At 39.1% G+C, this 12,988-nt stretch overlaps 1 protein-coding gene and 1 non-coding gene across 3 annotated transcripts in view; one reads left to right on the top strand and one right to left on the bottom strand.

Annotated features, from left to right (window-relative positions):
* The window catches only part of LOC150075226 (acidic amino acid decarboxylase GADL1-like), a 153,746-nt gene that overhangs the window by 63,849 nt on the left and 76,909 nt on the right, over positions 1-12,988 (top strand). For both annotated transcript variants that reach the window (XM_090388288.1, XM_090388289.1), the window contains exon 3: positions 5,868-5,961. In XM_090388288.1, the coding sequence (XP_090244414.1) occupies positions 5,868-5,961 (94 nt within the window). The remainder of the gene's footprint in view (positions 1-5,867; positions 5,962-12,988) is intronic.
* TRNAG-UCC (transfer RNA glycine (anticodon UCC)) lies at positions 2,292-2,363 on the bottom strand. The gene has a single exon. It is a non-coding gene; the product is annotated as a tRNA-Gly (tRNA).

Here is a 12,988-nt window from a genome sequence, read left to right as displayed (position 1 = left end):
ACATCTCGGGGGTTGTTCTTTATGGGGGCAATCTGCGTATATATGTCCCCCAGCCGCACAATGACCGCAAGATACAGTCTTGTGGGTGCAAAACTGCGTGAGGTGGCCAAATCCCAAGCAACGGAAGCATTTTGTCACTATTGTAAATTTCCTGTATTTATGGGCTGAGAATCCCAAGAAAATTCTATCGTTTTCTAAAATATGTCTAAATAATCTCGGTGAGAGACCTATCACCCAATTTATCACTTTTGTCTTTGTACCGGAGCTAAAACGTAACATCACCTCTTCCTGAATTTCTTCGAAAGTAAAGCCATAATCTTTAAGATTTTTCATAAAGATGTCCTCTACTATTTCTTCCTTAGTCAAATCTCTTGAAACGTCATAAACTAGTAGTGTAGGAAATGTCATTTTTGGTTTGTCCGACTGTAGTCCGACATCTTTAAATGTGGATGATTGTCTAAGCAGCTCTAAATCCTCCTTGTTAGATGTTTCAACGATCACTCCATTATTTCTCACAATTCTGACGTTTTTAATTTTTAAATTTTTATGTTCAGAACGCAGAGATTTGGCTATTACTTCTTTAACCTCCGTCCCCGAGGCTAGCTTGGAGCCGTCCACCGGTCTAAAGATCGCCACATGCTGAGGGGCACTGATTTGTGTTGTGACAGTTTTAGCTTCCATAAGTATCCTATCTCTAGAGTCAGTTATATTGTAATGTTGCCCTCGTTCCACTCTTTCCCCTTCAGAATACATCTGCTTCGTTTGTGTCGAGCTGATCCTGACTTTATCGGCGTGAGATTGCTGTAAAGGTGGCATCAAACCAGCCTTGCCACTCATGATTTGGTCAAACATATTAGCTCTTACTTGTAATTCCTCTGTCTTGACTTTCAACTTCTCATTTTGAATTATCAATGACGTGGTAATCGTTTCCATCTCTGCCCAAAGGCTATGGATTATGTTGGAGGCTGCCTTAGTTACTTTATTGGTTTCAGCAGCCATGAAATCACTCAAGTTTTTCTTTATTTTCGTCAATGCCACCTGCATACTAGCACTATCTGCGAGGCATTCTGCATCAATCGTAAAAACTGGGTATGTCTTCGACTTATCAGTATTCATTTTATCCAGACCTTCTTTGTCTTTTATGCCCTTATCCTCAAGAACACCCTGATTAACCTGAGAAGTAGACGCGTTAAATTCAGAATCGCTTTGTTCAATATTTACACAAGAAGTCGTACTTTCAGCTTCGATGTCTTTGTCTCCTGACTCAAAACGTATAGTTTTATGAGAAGTGGAGGTAGGTTTAACCCGATCCTGAGCCAGAGGAGGTAAATACTGCTGTGTCAGTTGAGTAACGTGATTAGCGAGGGCGTCCGTAAGCGCGTTTATCAACTCTCCGTAGATCACTTGGCCACTCTTATCGCCATTGCCTTTATCAGGATTCAATATAGAGTTTTCTGATGTGGTCAGATTTTCCCTTTGAGAGATGTCTGCGGGTGTAATTCCTACACTTTCCTGATTTTCCTGGGTAACTGGACTTTCTGTCTCTTCTCCAGATGTCAATTCTTTAGTTGTCGGATCTGGTTTTGTGTTAGTTCTCGCGCTGCCACGACAAAAATCAGAAGACCATTTTAGTCGCCTTTCTTTCTTTAACTTTTTAAATGAGGGACCTAGGCAGGCTGTACAAAAAGTACGGCTACATGTACAGCATTTAAAGATGGCCTCAGGGTTCTGGTGACAGATAACGCATTCCTGTGTCATTTTAGAGCTGATATCCCTTTCAGATTGCATTCTTTAATTTTAATTTTAACTCGCTTCTACATTTGCCTCTATGTTACGGTTAAATTTTGCTGTTTGTGAAATTTACAAAAGATACTACTCGGGGTCTGCTCTTAATCCTCTTGTCTTTGTTCTTCAGGAGGGTTATATCCCTCGGGTATTAACCCTACTCAGTGCGGTGAGTACTTGCTAGTTTAGTGCTTTGCTATTGGCCAGTATACATCAGACCATTCTTATGATTTTTAGTCTTGCATACAAGAAATGACAACAAGATATCGTCCATCTTGGAAAAATTCATTGTCGCAGGCCAAAAAGGGAAAATTATAAAATACTTATCTTTGGCTGGAGCAACGCAGCTGAAATTTCATGCACCAGTAGACAGGCACTTACTGATGACCTCTGTATCACTTGAACGGTCGAGCATTCACTGTAATTCACATAAATCACCTTTAATTAGGAGCACGAAATGCACAAGGTATATAACTAGGCGCCACCTGGCGGGTATCTAAAGAAATTGCGACGGCCGGGAATCGAACCCGGGTCAACTGCTTGGAAGGCAGCTATGCTAACCACTATACCACCGTCGCTTCACTTAGGTTAGGTTCTGTTGGCCGCAGGGCCCCTGGTGGGACCCCATTGCCCGCACACACCGCTAGGAGGTAGACAGCTGCTCTTTATTCTGTGGCTGGGCTCCGCCAGGGTCGCCTGAGCGTCCTGGACGAAGACCAAGTTAAAAAAATATATACAATCTTTTGTCTTAATCTTTCATCAGTTGGGAAAATGCTATGCGACTCCAGTTTGTGTTTGCACTTGAGGGTCGTTGTTCTGAGCAGCTCTAAGTTCAGCAAGCTTTGCCCGTCTGATGGTAAAGACAGCTTGTGCGTAACTCGTTAGGGCTTTGTGTGTTGTTTCATCCTGAAGCAGGTATTTTTCATGGTTACGAGGGTTCCCCTGGATTTCAGTAAAAAAATTGAGCCTATAATCATCGTAAGCAGTGCACTCATACATGAGATGCCCCCATGACTCTTCTTCGCCACAGTGGCAGAACGAATTTCTTTCAGTTCCCATTGCTGTCAATTTCTGTTGAAAGGGTCAATGTCCTGTGATCAGGAATGTAACTTGCAGACCAGATGAAAACCAGGAAGGGAACTTTGGGAAAGTCATATCAATGGACAGGAGAAATCTTCTGGTAATTTCTCCTTCTGGCGTGGTTTCCCATGAATGCTGCCAAAGTCCTTGAAGGTGTTTGAAAATACGTTTTCTTTCTTGTTTCAGGTCTTTGGTAAGCTCCAGTTGAAAATGCCAAAGTCCTTGAAGGTGTTTGAAAATACGTTTTCTTTCTTGTTTCAGGTCTTTGGTAAGCTCCAGTTGAAGATTTAGCAACTGCGTCAGAATTCCCTTCTTTAATTGATGGCAAAGGCCCCTTTTAATCACCTCAGGATAGAGCGGCAAGCATCCAGTGATAACCTGTAGGGCAGGGGTGCTGGCAGTGTAGCATGTCCTGCAGATAGACAACAGCATGAATCTCTTTATTGAGTTAAGTTTATGCTTGTTCTTTTCCAGGGTGGCCTCTACAGTATATTGATTCTCTTCCCACAATTGCAAATTGGATCATTGCTGATCTCTACTCCGAAGAATTCGTTCTGCCAGATCTCACAGGTTCTCACTTGGATTGAAATCTGCTGAATGGGGAGGCCACTGCAATAGACTGAATTCAATTTCTTGTTCCTGGATTCAGTTCTCTACAATTCATTCGTTGTGAATTCTTCTTGTTTTTCCAAATAACCTGTGGCATTCTAACAGAAAATGTCGCATTTTCTGTTAGAAGAACCCATTCGCAATTGGATAGATTGCAGATATAAAGGAAAGGGCCTGGTCAGAAAAAAATTTCCAAATAATCTGTGGCATTCAATTGTTACTCCACTATTATCAAGGCTTCAGTGTGCACCACGAAAGCACTCCCCACATCATTACATCGCCATCACGAGTCTGCACTGTTGACAAGTGTCAGGATGGGCCCATGGACGCGTGTTGTTTGCGCCATATTCTGGTCCTCCCATTAGCATGAAGCAACTGGAACCAGGATTCATCAGCCCAGGCAACGTTTTTTCAGTCCTCCACTGTCCACTGCTTGTTCCTGAGCCTGCTGTTATCGCACCTTCTTGTTTTTTGCTGAAAGGAGTGGAACCCGGATCGGTAGTCGACAGCGTTACCACACTTGTGATAAGGCACTATGAGTTTTCGGTTCTGAAATGCCTCTTTCATTGCCTTTGTACTGTATGTTATTTGACTAACTGCAGCCGTTTTGTTAAGCCACAGCCTTGTCAGCCTTTGTTAGCGTCTCTCATCAACGACCTGTTTCCAACAACAGGATCACTATTGGCTCGATGATATTTCGTTATTATGTCAATCTCGATACACCCGAAACACAGTCGTATGTGAAAATCCCAGCAGGGTTCCAGTTTCCGAGATATACCACCGCTTCGGACGCCAAATACCGTGCCACGTTCAAAGTTACTCAAATCTTTCGTCTTGCCTATTTTGCAATATGAGTTTCACACGTACAGTATCCCAACGCGTATTCCTTATATCGCTCAGTGTGAACACATGATGCTGTTACTGAAAGAATGTTCCATTTCGTGAAAAAGGTAAGTGTAGTTTAAAAAATTTGGACACACGTATCGTGCATATACACCTTCAAATACACGTAAAAATTTGTCCAAGGAATATGATTTCATTACTGAATATTTGAAAATTACTTTAGTTGATTTTTATAGATCATAATTTCAAAGATTTAGAGTTGCAAAATTGCACCGTAGAACTAGTTTTATAGAGCTTATTTTTATGGTGACTTTTCCGAAAGAACTTACTAAAATTCTGTAATAATATTGTTCGTATTTCAGATTTAGACCAGCATAATCCAAATATCCGAAAAATTTCTGAAGCCAAGTGAAATTCTCCATCAACGATTACATAACGAAAATATATTTCTACTTAATAGAAATCTGTTTTTGTAAATTATTATGAAAAGCTTTTATCGTGACTAGAAACTCTTTTGAAATTTACTTGTCGCTGTTACCTTGCTTGCGTAGTAGTTCGAAATCCGCCTGTCATACACGTATGGCAAATTTTCATTCTCCGCTTTCTACGATTCCTTCCTTCCATCAAAGAACAGGAAAAACACATATCTTGCATGCTCCCAATGCCAGAAATCACAGTGTTCTTGAAAGTAAACAAATAAACTCCGATAGGAATTTGTCATTTAAGCTATATTTGTATCGTTTCTTTGTTGAAGCATTTCAGAGTTTACACGACCTTTTGCGAAAATCCCCTTCCCGTAAATTAAAACGTTTATCTTTTAAAAAATATATATAATTCAGGCCACACCGTTTTAGCCATAATTCGGAAAAATGAATACTGTTTGTTTTTAAACTTAAGTAAACGGCATAAGCCGCTAAATATTACGGAAAATGCGTTATCTTACGCATGTTTAGATAACACGGGGATTTAAATAAAATGAAATAACATCGTAGAATGCTTACCATCTAAAGCGGCACCTAACAATGGAATGTAACGGAAGGGTAACGAAGATGTAAATGTTGTAGTCAAATATTTGTATTGTTGCAATAATACTAAGGAAGTATGTTTGTAGAATAGCATGACGTCACATTCATACTAGCTGCAATTACTACTGCAGAAAGTATGATTTTGAGTGACATCGAGACTACATCCGCACAATCATAAGGAAGTATGATTGTGACGCCACAGTTATGCTTCCTTATTATCATTGCAACAATGCAATTATTTGAGCACAACGTTTGCATTTCTGTTACATTCCTTGGCTTGGATTTTGCTAACTCCTTACAAGCCAAGGATGTTTTCACATAAAACATCTTTCGTGCGTACACGCTGTAATTTTTTTATTAAGTTAATCCAAAACATGAATTTTTTTTGTTTAATATATGCTACTGCTGATGCTGCAGAAAATTTGAAAGGGAAAAATTAGTGTTTTAAAAATATGTATTTTTAAGTAAAGAATTATATTTTTACAGAATTAATTGTTATTGTGATTTTTCTGTACTTTTTTTTAGAAAGCACTTAATCTTGATCTGAATGATAAACCAGCGAATAAAGATGATTTGCTGAAATTCTGTGATGACGTTATTCGTTATAGCGTAAAGACAGGTAAATGCTCGTTCACTCTTTCATGTACACTTTTTATAAATTTCGATTATTTAAATATACACTAAGATTCCTAGAATTTATTTTGTTGCATTATCTTTAGGATATGATTATTACATTGAGCACAAAAAATGCAATCCCTAAAACGGATTACATTTTTTGTTCTCATTTTGATGTATTGAAGGGAAGATTTAGGAAAGTTAATACGTCAGAATCAGGAGGAAATATGACAACATATTAATTGTTAGAAATATTAAAAAAAAAGTGATTAATTTTCTAATTCATTTATCAAGTTCTATTTATACAAGGTGTCCAGAAATCTCCATTACAAAACTAAAAACGTTATTGTGTGAATGAATAGAATACATGATACCACCCTAAAACCACTTACAGGTCACAGAGGATATCTTAAGCTTTTTATTCACCAGTCAGAAAATGTGCGAGTTGCAGTAGGTGGCAACGTGAGTTGTTCCAATCGGTACGAACCCACCATGACTGAGTTAATCGGTCTCAAGCGTAGATAGTAAGTTTCCCCCCCCCCCAGAAACGGGTTTTTCGTCCATCAAAACAGACAACTCGACCATAGAACATACGCAATTAACAGATATAAGACACACAACACGGCATATGAATTTAAATATTCGGATGACCTAATACAAATATATAATAATTTGTATTTAATAATTTTGTATTTAATTTGTATATAATAATTTGTATAATATTTTTTTTACTGACACGTTACAGAATTTCATTATGCTCCAACTGCAGGATGACATTAATGGTAACTTGATTTTCCAAGAACACGGAGCTCTGCCACATTACCACAAAGAAATTTGTGTATACCTGAACACAGTGTTTTCTGGGAAGTGAATTGGAACAGGAGGAATTATTGTGTGACACTCACGATCCCCTGAACTGATCCTTTTAGATTTTGCTCTCTGGGGATTCCAGAGAGTATGCTCCATCTATTCAGGAACCGTTATGGGTCTTAAACAAAGAATTCCTACAGCAATCGACCACGTTTACAGAGAAATATCATAATCCAATTCCTCCCAAATATGGGAAGAATTGGATTATAAGTGGGCATCAGTAGAGTAACTAATTAAACTAATCTAATTAAAACTGAAGATATCATCTGTAACTGAAGGCAAAGTGATGCGCAAGAGACCGAGAGGAAGAAGGAGAATTGGAACTTGGGATGATTTTATAGAAACTGTTGGAGGTAGTGCGGGATAAAGGGAGGAGATGGACATGGGATTGAACTCTAGCTGTCATGGACTTGCGATGCCGACGAAAATTTATGATGATCTAAATCAGCAGGGAAATTTGATTAATTAAATTCTTCATTAAGTAGAGAAGAAACTAATGTAATGCATTTGCATCATTTCTGTACATAGCCAACTACATAAGTAGTTATAAATTGGCATCATTGAGTATATCTCATATTGTGAATACCTTCACAACCAGTTGCCATGATATTGCACTACCTCGAATAAGGAACGCTTCACCATAGGAGATGACTATTGTTACTTATGCTCGGCGGATACCATCACCCATACGGCACAGTTTTGGAGCTTATTGGCTCCTCATCAGTGGGTGGGCAGGTACCCTAGTGTTGCAATGATCACAATCCAGTTGCGAAGTATAACTCCACAATATGAGAGATGCCTGATGGTGTGGAGTAATTTAGATATCAGGCATCTCTCATATTGTGGATTTATACTTCGCAACTGGGTTGTGATCATTGCAACACCAAGGTACCTGCCTACTCACTGATGAGGAGCCAATAAGCTCTGAAACTGTGCCGTATGGGTGATGGTATCCGCCGAGCATAAGTAACAATAGTCATCTCCTATGGTGAAGCGTTCCTTATTCGAGGTAGTGCAATATCATGGCAACCGGTTGTGAAGGTATTCACAATATGAGATATACTCAATGATGCCAATTTATAACTACTTATGTAGTTGGCTATGTACAGAAATGATGCAAATGCACTAACTTGTACATTAGTTAAACGATTTACGTAACCTGAGGCTTTAGCCCTGAACTATATAGGGAAGAAACTTATTACGAAAAAAAACTACTTTCGCACTATCTGCCCTCTGGTTCTACCGGTACTTTCCAGTACGTCAGACTTCCTCTGGACCTACGTCCTTCAGTGGCTTACTGCCCTTGCTTGCCTTGTAACTACGTCCTAATTGCGAGCAGATAATCGCGCCTGATTTTAACTGTTTAGAAAAATTGACGCAATATCCTGTTAGCTTTTCTGTGGTATCATTTAGTCGCTACTTGCACAATTTCGCTTAAAAATCAGAGTAAATAGATAAGTGGCCTTAGGCCACGCCGGGGACGTATCAGAGAGTGAAAAAAAAAAAATGTTTTAAGCTTTTGCAATTAGAAGGACAAAGCTGACGGCAACCATTAGAAAAAGCAAGTGAAGACCGTAAGCAAACAGGCAAGAAACGTCTCTCATAAATTTGAAGTTTCATTTTATCGCTGTTTTTGATAGTTGTTATACCTCAAGCTGTTATTGTAGTAGGGTTTTAGGAGCATCAGCAACTAAGGCCATATTGCTCCGTGTATACTGTCTGTAAATTGCGTTGTTCTGTGGTAGATTTTCTGACGAAATATCCGAGTTTCCGGCAGAAAAAAACCTGCTGCCTTCGTCTGAGACGGAGTAACTCAGCCACGTTGTGAAAAGGGCCCATAAAAATTCCTCAAGTCATCGACGGGACTCGAACTCAAGTATTTTCCACCCAGTGTGGGGAGGACGCATACCTGAAGCATGAAATATATCCTATCTAATCAAAAATTTCTTTCAGGGTCGGTGTGGATGTAGTTTGTCTGGAAGCGCCGCTCAACATTTTTCCTTCATTGCTTTTTCTGACCCCATGTTTTTAAGTTTTAGTTTTTAAACTACCAGTAAGTTCACATTTCCTCATATATGGCTTTCCATATGTCAGATATTTTGTACAATCAGTGTTCCTTACCGAAGACCGCAACCATTCCATTATCTGAGCTCAGTTAATCCAAGACTGCTGGTACTGAAGTAGCTGACATTGCTTTCTTTCGATCATCTGCTGTTTTTTGATCATCGTTGCATTCTAATGCAACGAATGTCAAAATGCTGAAATATTTTTTATTCATAAGAAATCAAGGTTCACCCTTCCTATTGTCAGATAACTTTTTTAATGCGAGCTTTAACTTTTAACTTTTTTAGTACAAACACAATGACATTAAATACAGATAAAAAAATAGAACTAACTGTAGTAATTTAAAAAAATAATCTATCTGACTCCTTCAAACAAAACTGTATACAACCAGTTACAATTTGCAATTCTGGTAACTAGATAAAAACAGCCTGTCGGAACCACTGTATTTCGCGTTCATCACTCATTGGAACAGTGACTGTGATCAAGACTTGACATCTCGACAGACATGCCCAAGGTCTAGCTGCCTTCGAAAAATGGGTCGCCAGGTGGGGAGGGGGAGAAGAACAACATACTGAAAAACAGTCTTCTGGAACAGCCATTACCGAGAAAATTCTCCCCCCCGTCGAATCACTGGATGAGATTAAAATACCAGTGTTTGCCTTGCTTGTTAGTGTTAAATTCATTCAATGCTGACTTCCCAAACCAACCGACATCAATCAAACTCGTATGATTAAGATCGGTATGCTGAGGCCTGACGTAGCCGAGTGGTCATGTACGCGAGTGCAGTAGCACGCGTTCTTTGAGTGGTCCGGGGTTCAAGCCCGTGACTGCTAAATACGATTAACAATTTGTATTGATTGATTTATTGTAAACTCCACTGACCTGGTGGTCGTGCCGGAGTATAAACAAGAACATTAAACCGTAAACATTGAAAGGGTTTCAATTTCTTTATGAGAATAACTTTTATCTATTATGAAAATTATATTAATTTATTTCCAGCGTATCATGCAACACAAATCGAAAAAAAAACAAAACAAGTGATGATAAATTACTGAGTCGCCCTCAGAGTTATGAACATCCGACAAAACGACTATTGTGATTACAAACAAAGCTCCATAAGATATACAAAATACAACACAGTTTAATGTTTTCACAAATGAACAACCTGCAAATATTTATTATACTTCGGATCAGATACAATATGGATAAATGCAGTCGATAATTTAGCATCGGTACTAAGAGTCTGTCGTAATTTACCTCTGTCGAAAGTCATGCCAATCTTTGGAAAAATAGAGATCAGAGTGATCTTAAAAGAAAGACCTCCCAGCGACCGGATTTGTGGAACCTTCATTATGATCACCGTCCTTCCACATCATTTATTAAAGGTCTGAGTTCGAATCCCATCTTGATAGGAGGAACTTTAAGCGGCTTTTTTGTCCCACATCATATAATTTTAAGCTGTGCATCCAGTTGACACGAGTGGCCAGTGCAATATGGAGTCAGTCTGGTGCGATATAAGGACTGGGAAAACAAAAATGAAGGTAGGAGTGTGTTATAGGCCTAACGACTGTGATGAATATAACGAACACCTATACTGAGAAAAAAACACCAATATTCTATACAGAATGGACCAATAAATCAGAATGTCTTATAATGGGAGATTTTACTTTCAAATATTGATTGGACCTTGTGAGTTGCTGGATGCTGGTTCCTACACCAGCACGTTAGACAGGCAACAAGAGAAGGCAATACAAGCCTTCGTGGGTAGTATAGTTGGTAGGATCGCCGTCCTCCCCACTCCGGATGGTAAAGACTTGGTATAAAGGGTAGTATGAAGTTCTCCGAGCAGTGCAGACAGGCTTCCTGGATAGCTCATAGGGTTTTGTCATACAAGAATATTGCCACTAAGGATAAGGAAGTGATTATCCCGTTGTATAAGGCAATTAGGCTGAATCTTGAGTATTGCTTGCAGGTCTGGAGGCCTCATTTTATGAAAGATGTGGATCCGTTAGAACAGACGTAGAAAAGAACAAGGAGTAACGAGGGGAGGGGAACAGAAGTGTGCTCTTACCAGGAAAGGCTGGAATTCTGCAAAGTGCAACGTCTGGAGACTAAGAACCTGCGAGTAGATCTAATTGACGTGTTTATAGCTCTGAAGGGATTGAGTAAGTTTAGTGCCGATGTAATCCTTCTCCTTGCTAAGACACAGCACATGAGGGAGGCATAAATTCAAATTGAGGAAGTGTGGTTGTAGGATAGATGTGCGAAAATTTGTCTTCAGCCAGTAGATATTTGATTGTTGGAACAAACTTCCATCTTGTGTTCCAGAAGTAGATAGCTTGAAGAAATTCCAGGCAGAACTTGATTTTTTTTTTTTTTTGCCGAGCTTGCTGTCTTGCATTAGGTGCCACTACTGATACTGATATTAATACCAATCGTTCTCGAGTAAAGGTTGAATGGCCTCTTTCTCAAGAAACGCTTTTTTTGTCCAGCAAACAAGCAGACCAACAGAAGAATATACGAGGTTACAAACACAGTATACTTCCGTCTCAAAACCTTGGCTCCTATGGCCCTGGACACACACCAATCATCATATTATCTCACTTTCGATTTCGAAACAGTCGTTATTGTGAAAATGTCACAATGACATGTGTCATTGTGAGTTGGAGAGAAATGAAAATGGAGACAGAACAAAGTGAAGTCGAAGTGACAAAGTGGCTGAATTGATTCGGAAAGTTGTATGCAGATTGTGGAGCCAATTTCAAAATACGCGAAATGTCTTTATAAGACCTTTCCGAAGCCTTTCTCGTGACACCTCCACTCAAAATGACCATTATTTGGCTCTTACTGTCAAGCAGTATAGAGATTTCAAAGCACAGCACCATGCTTCAGAGCTTGCCGGATCTACAGGAGAGCTGCTGCTTGTATCAAGGCATACCGTCTATTAAAAAAAAAAGAAAAAAAAAAGCGTCGTGTGAGGGGGCCTTTAGGCACGACAACCAGCGTTGTGTTCTCTTGTGCACAAAAGAGCCTGTTTGAATTGGCGTAAGTAGCATGTTGACTGGAACCAGGAGCAGTAGATCTTGGTGGTTTTCACTGATGAGTCGAGATACGGCCTTCAATCGGGTTTTCAACGCCCTTTCAACAAGAAGAGGCATCAAATTAGATTCCATTCCACCAACATCACGGAAAAAAAATCTAGAACACAATCGGTGCCCGTTCAAGGTACATCGACAGTCATGCTTTTCAATGAAATGACAAGTCTTATTAGGGTGTTTCCATTGATTATCGGAATGCCACTTTTGGTCGCTCATGAACTCGCATAACTCGTGAGATTTGTCCATTCTTTGTGGATTGTTAAAATAAATTTTGATTTATTTACTCTTTTGTGAAAGTTCAGTTCCACTGCTTTTGAACTTCCAGTTGCCTTTGCTAGGGCAAAAAAAAAAAAAAAAAAAAAAAATGGAGTCATGTAAAGGTCATTAGCGCAAACCGAGAATTATCTCATCTGCCCCTGTGTATTATGCCCATAAATATGTTTTGCCTGATGAAAAACCCGAGCTTCTGTGAACAAAAACCTTGCTATCTTTGCATGAGACCGACTGAAAAAAAACAGCCAATTAAAAAAAAAAAAAAAAAAAAAGAATAATCATGAAAGTTCCTTGCGTCATTGACAGGATTCGAGCCCGGTGTTTTCCCCCTTGTGTGAAAGACGCTATTTTATTCAGTGTTGTGCTTTCAGTATCTGCTGCTGCTGAGAGCCAAGTGTGTCTCTCAACTGTGGTATAATTAATTCTCTGATAAAAAAAAAAAAAAAAACGTATTAAATTATTTTGTTTGTAGATATACTATTTCTGTACAGGAGGCTGTTTTGTATCTTTAACTTTGACATAGTTAATTGTTAGGATTTTACTTTAATCTTAGCCATTATTTTGACAGTTGTATTCTGGATTTATTTTTGCTGCAGCTGAATACTAGGTTTGTTCTCAGCTGTGGCTACTTATAGCCTTCTCAACGAAGTTTATTCTACTTAGTGTTGTTTATTCAATTTCTGCCGCTGCTGCATACCAAGTGTGTTTTCAGCAGTGGCTTTTCAT

Source organism: Mastigoproctus giganteus, chromosome 14 (genome assembly GCF_048544385.1).
Source record: "Mastigoproctus giganteus isolate SK-2022 chromosome 14, ASM4854438v1, whole genome shotgun sequence".
Classification (NCBI taxonomy): domain Eukaryota; kingdom Metazoa; phylum Arthropoda; class Arachnida; order Uropygi; family Thelyphonidae; genus Mastigoproctus; species Mastigoproctus giganteus.
This window is presented reverse-complemented; position numbering and strand designations above follow the sequence as displayed.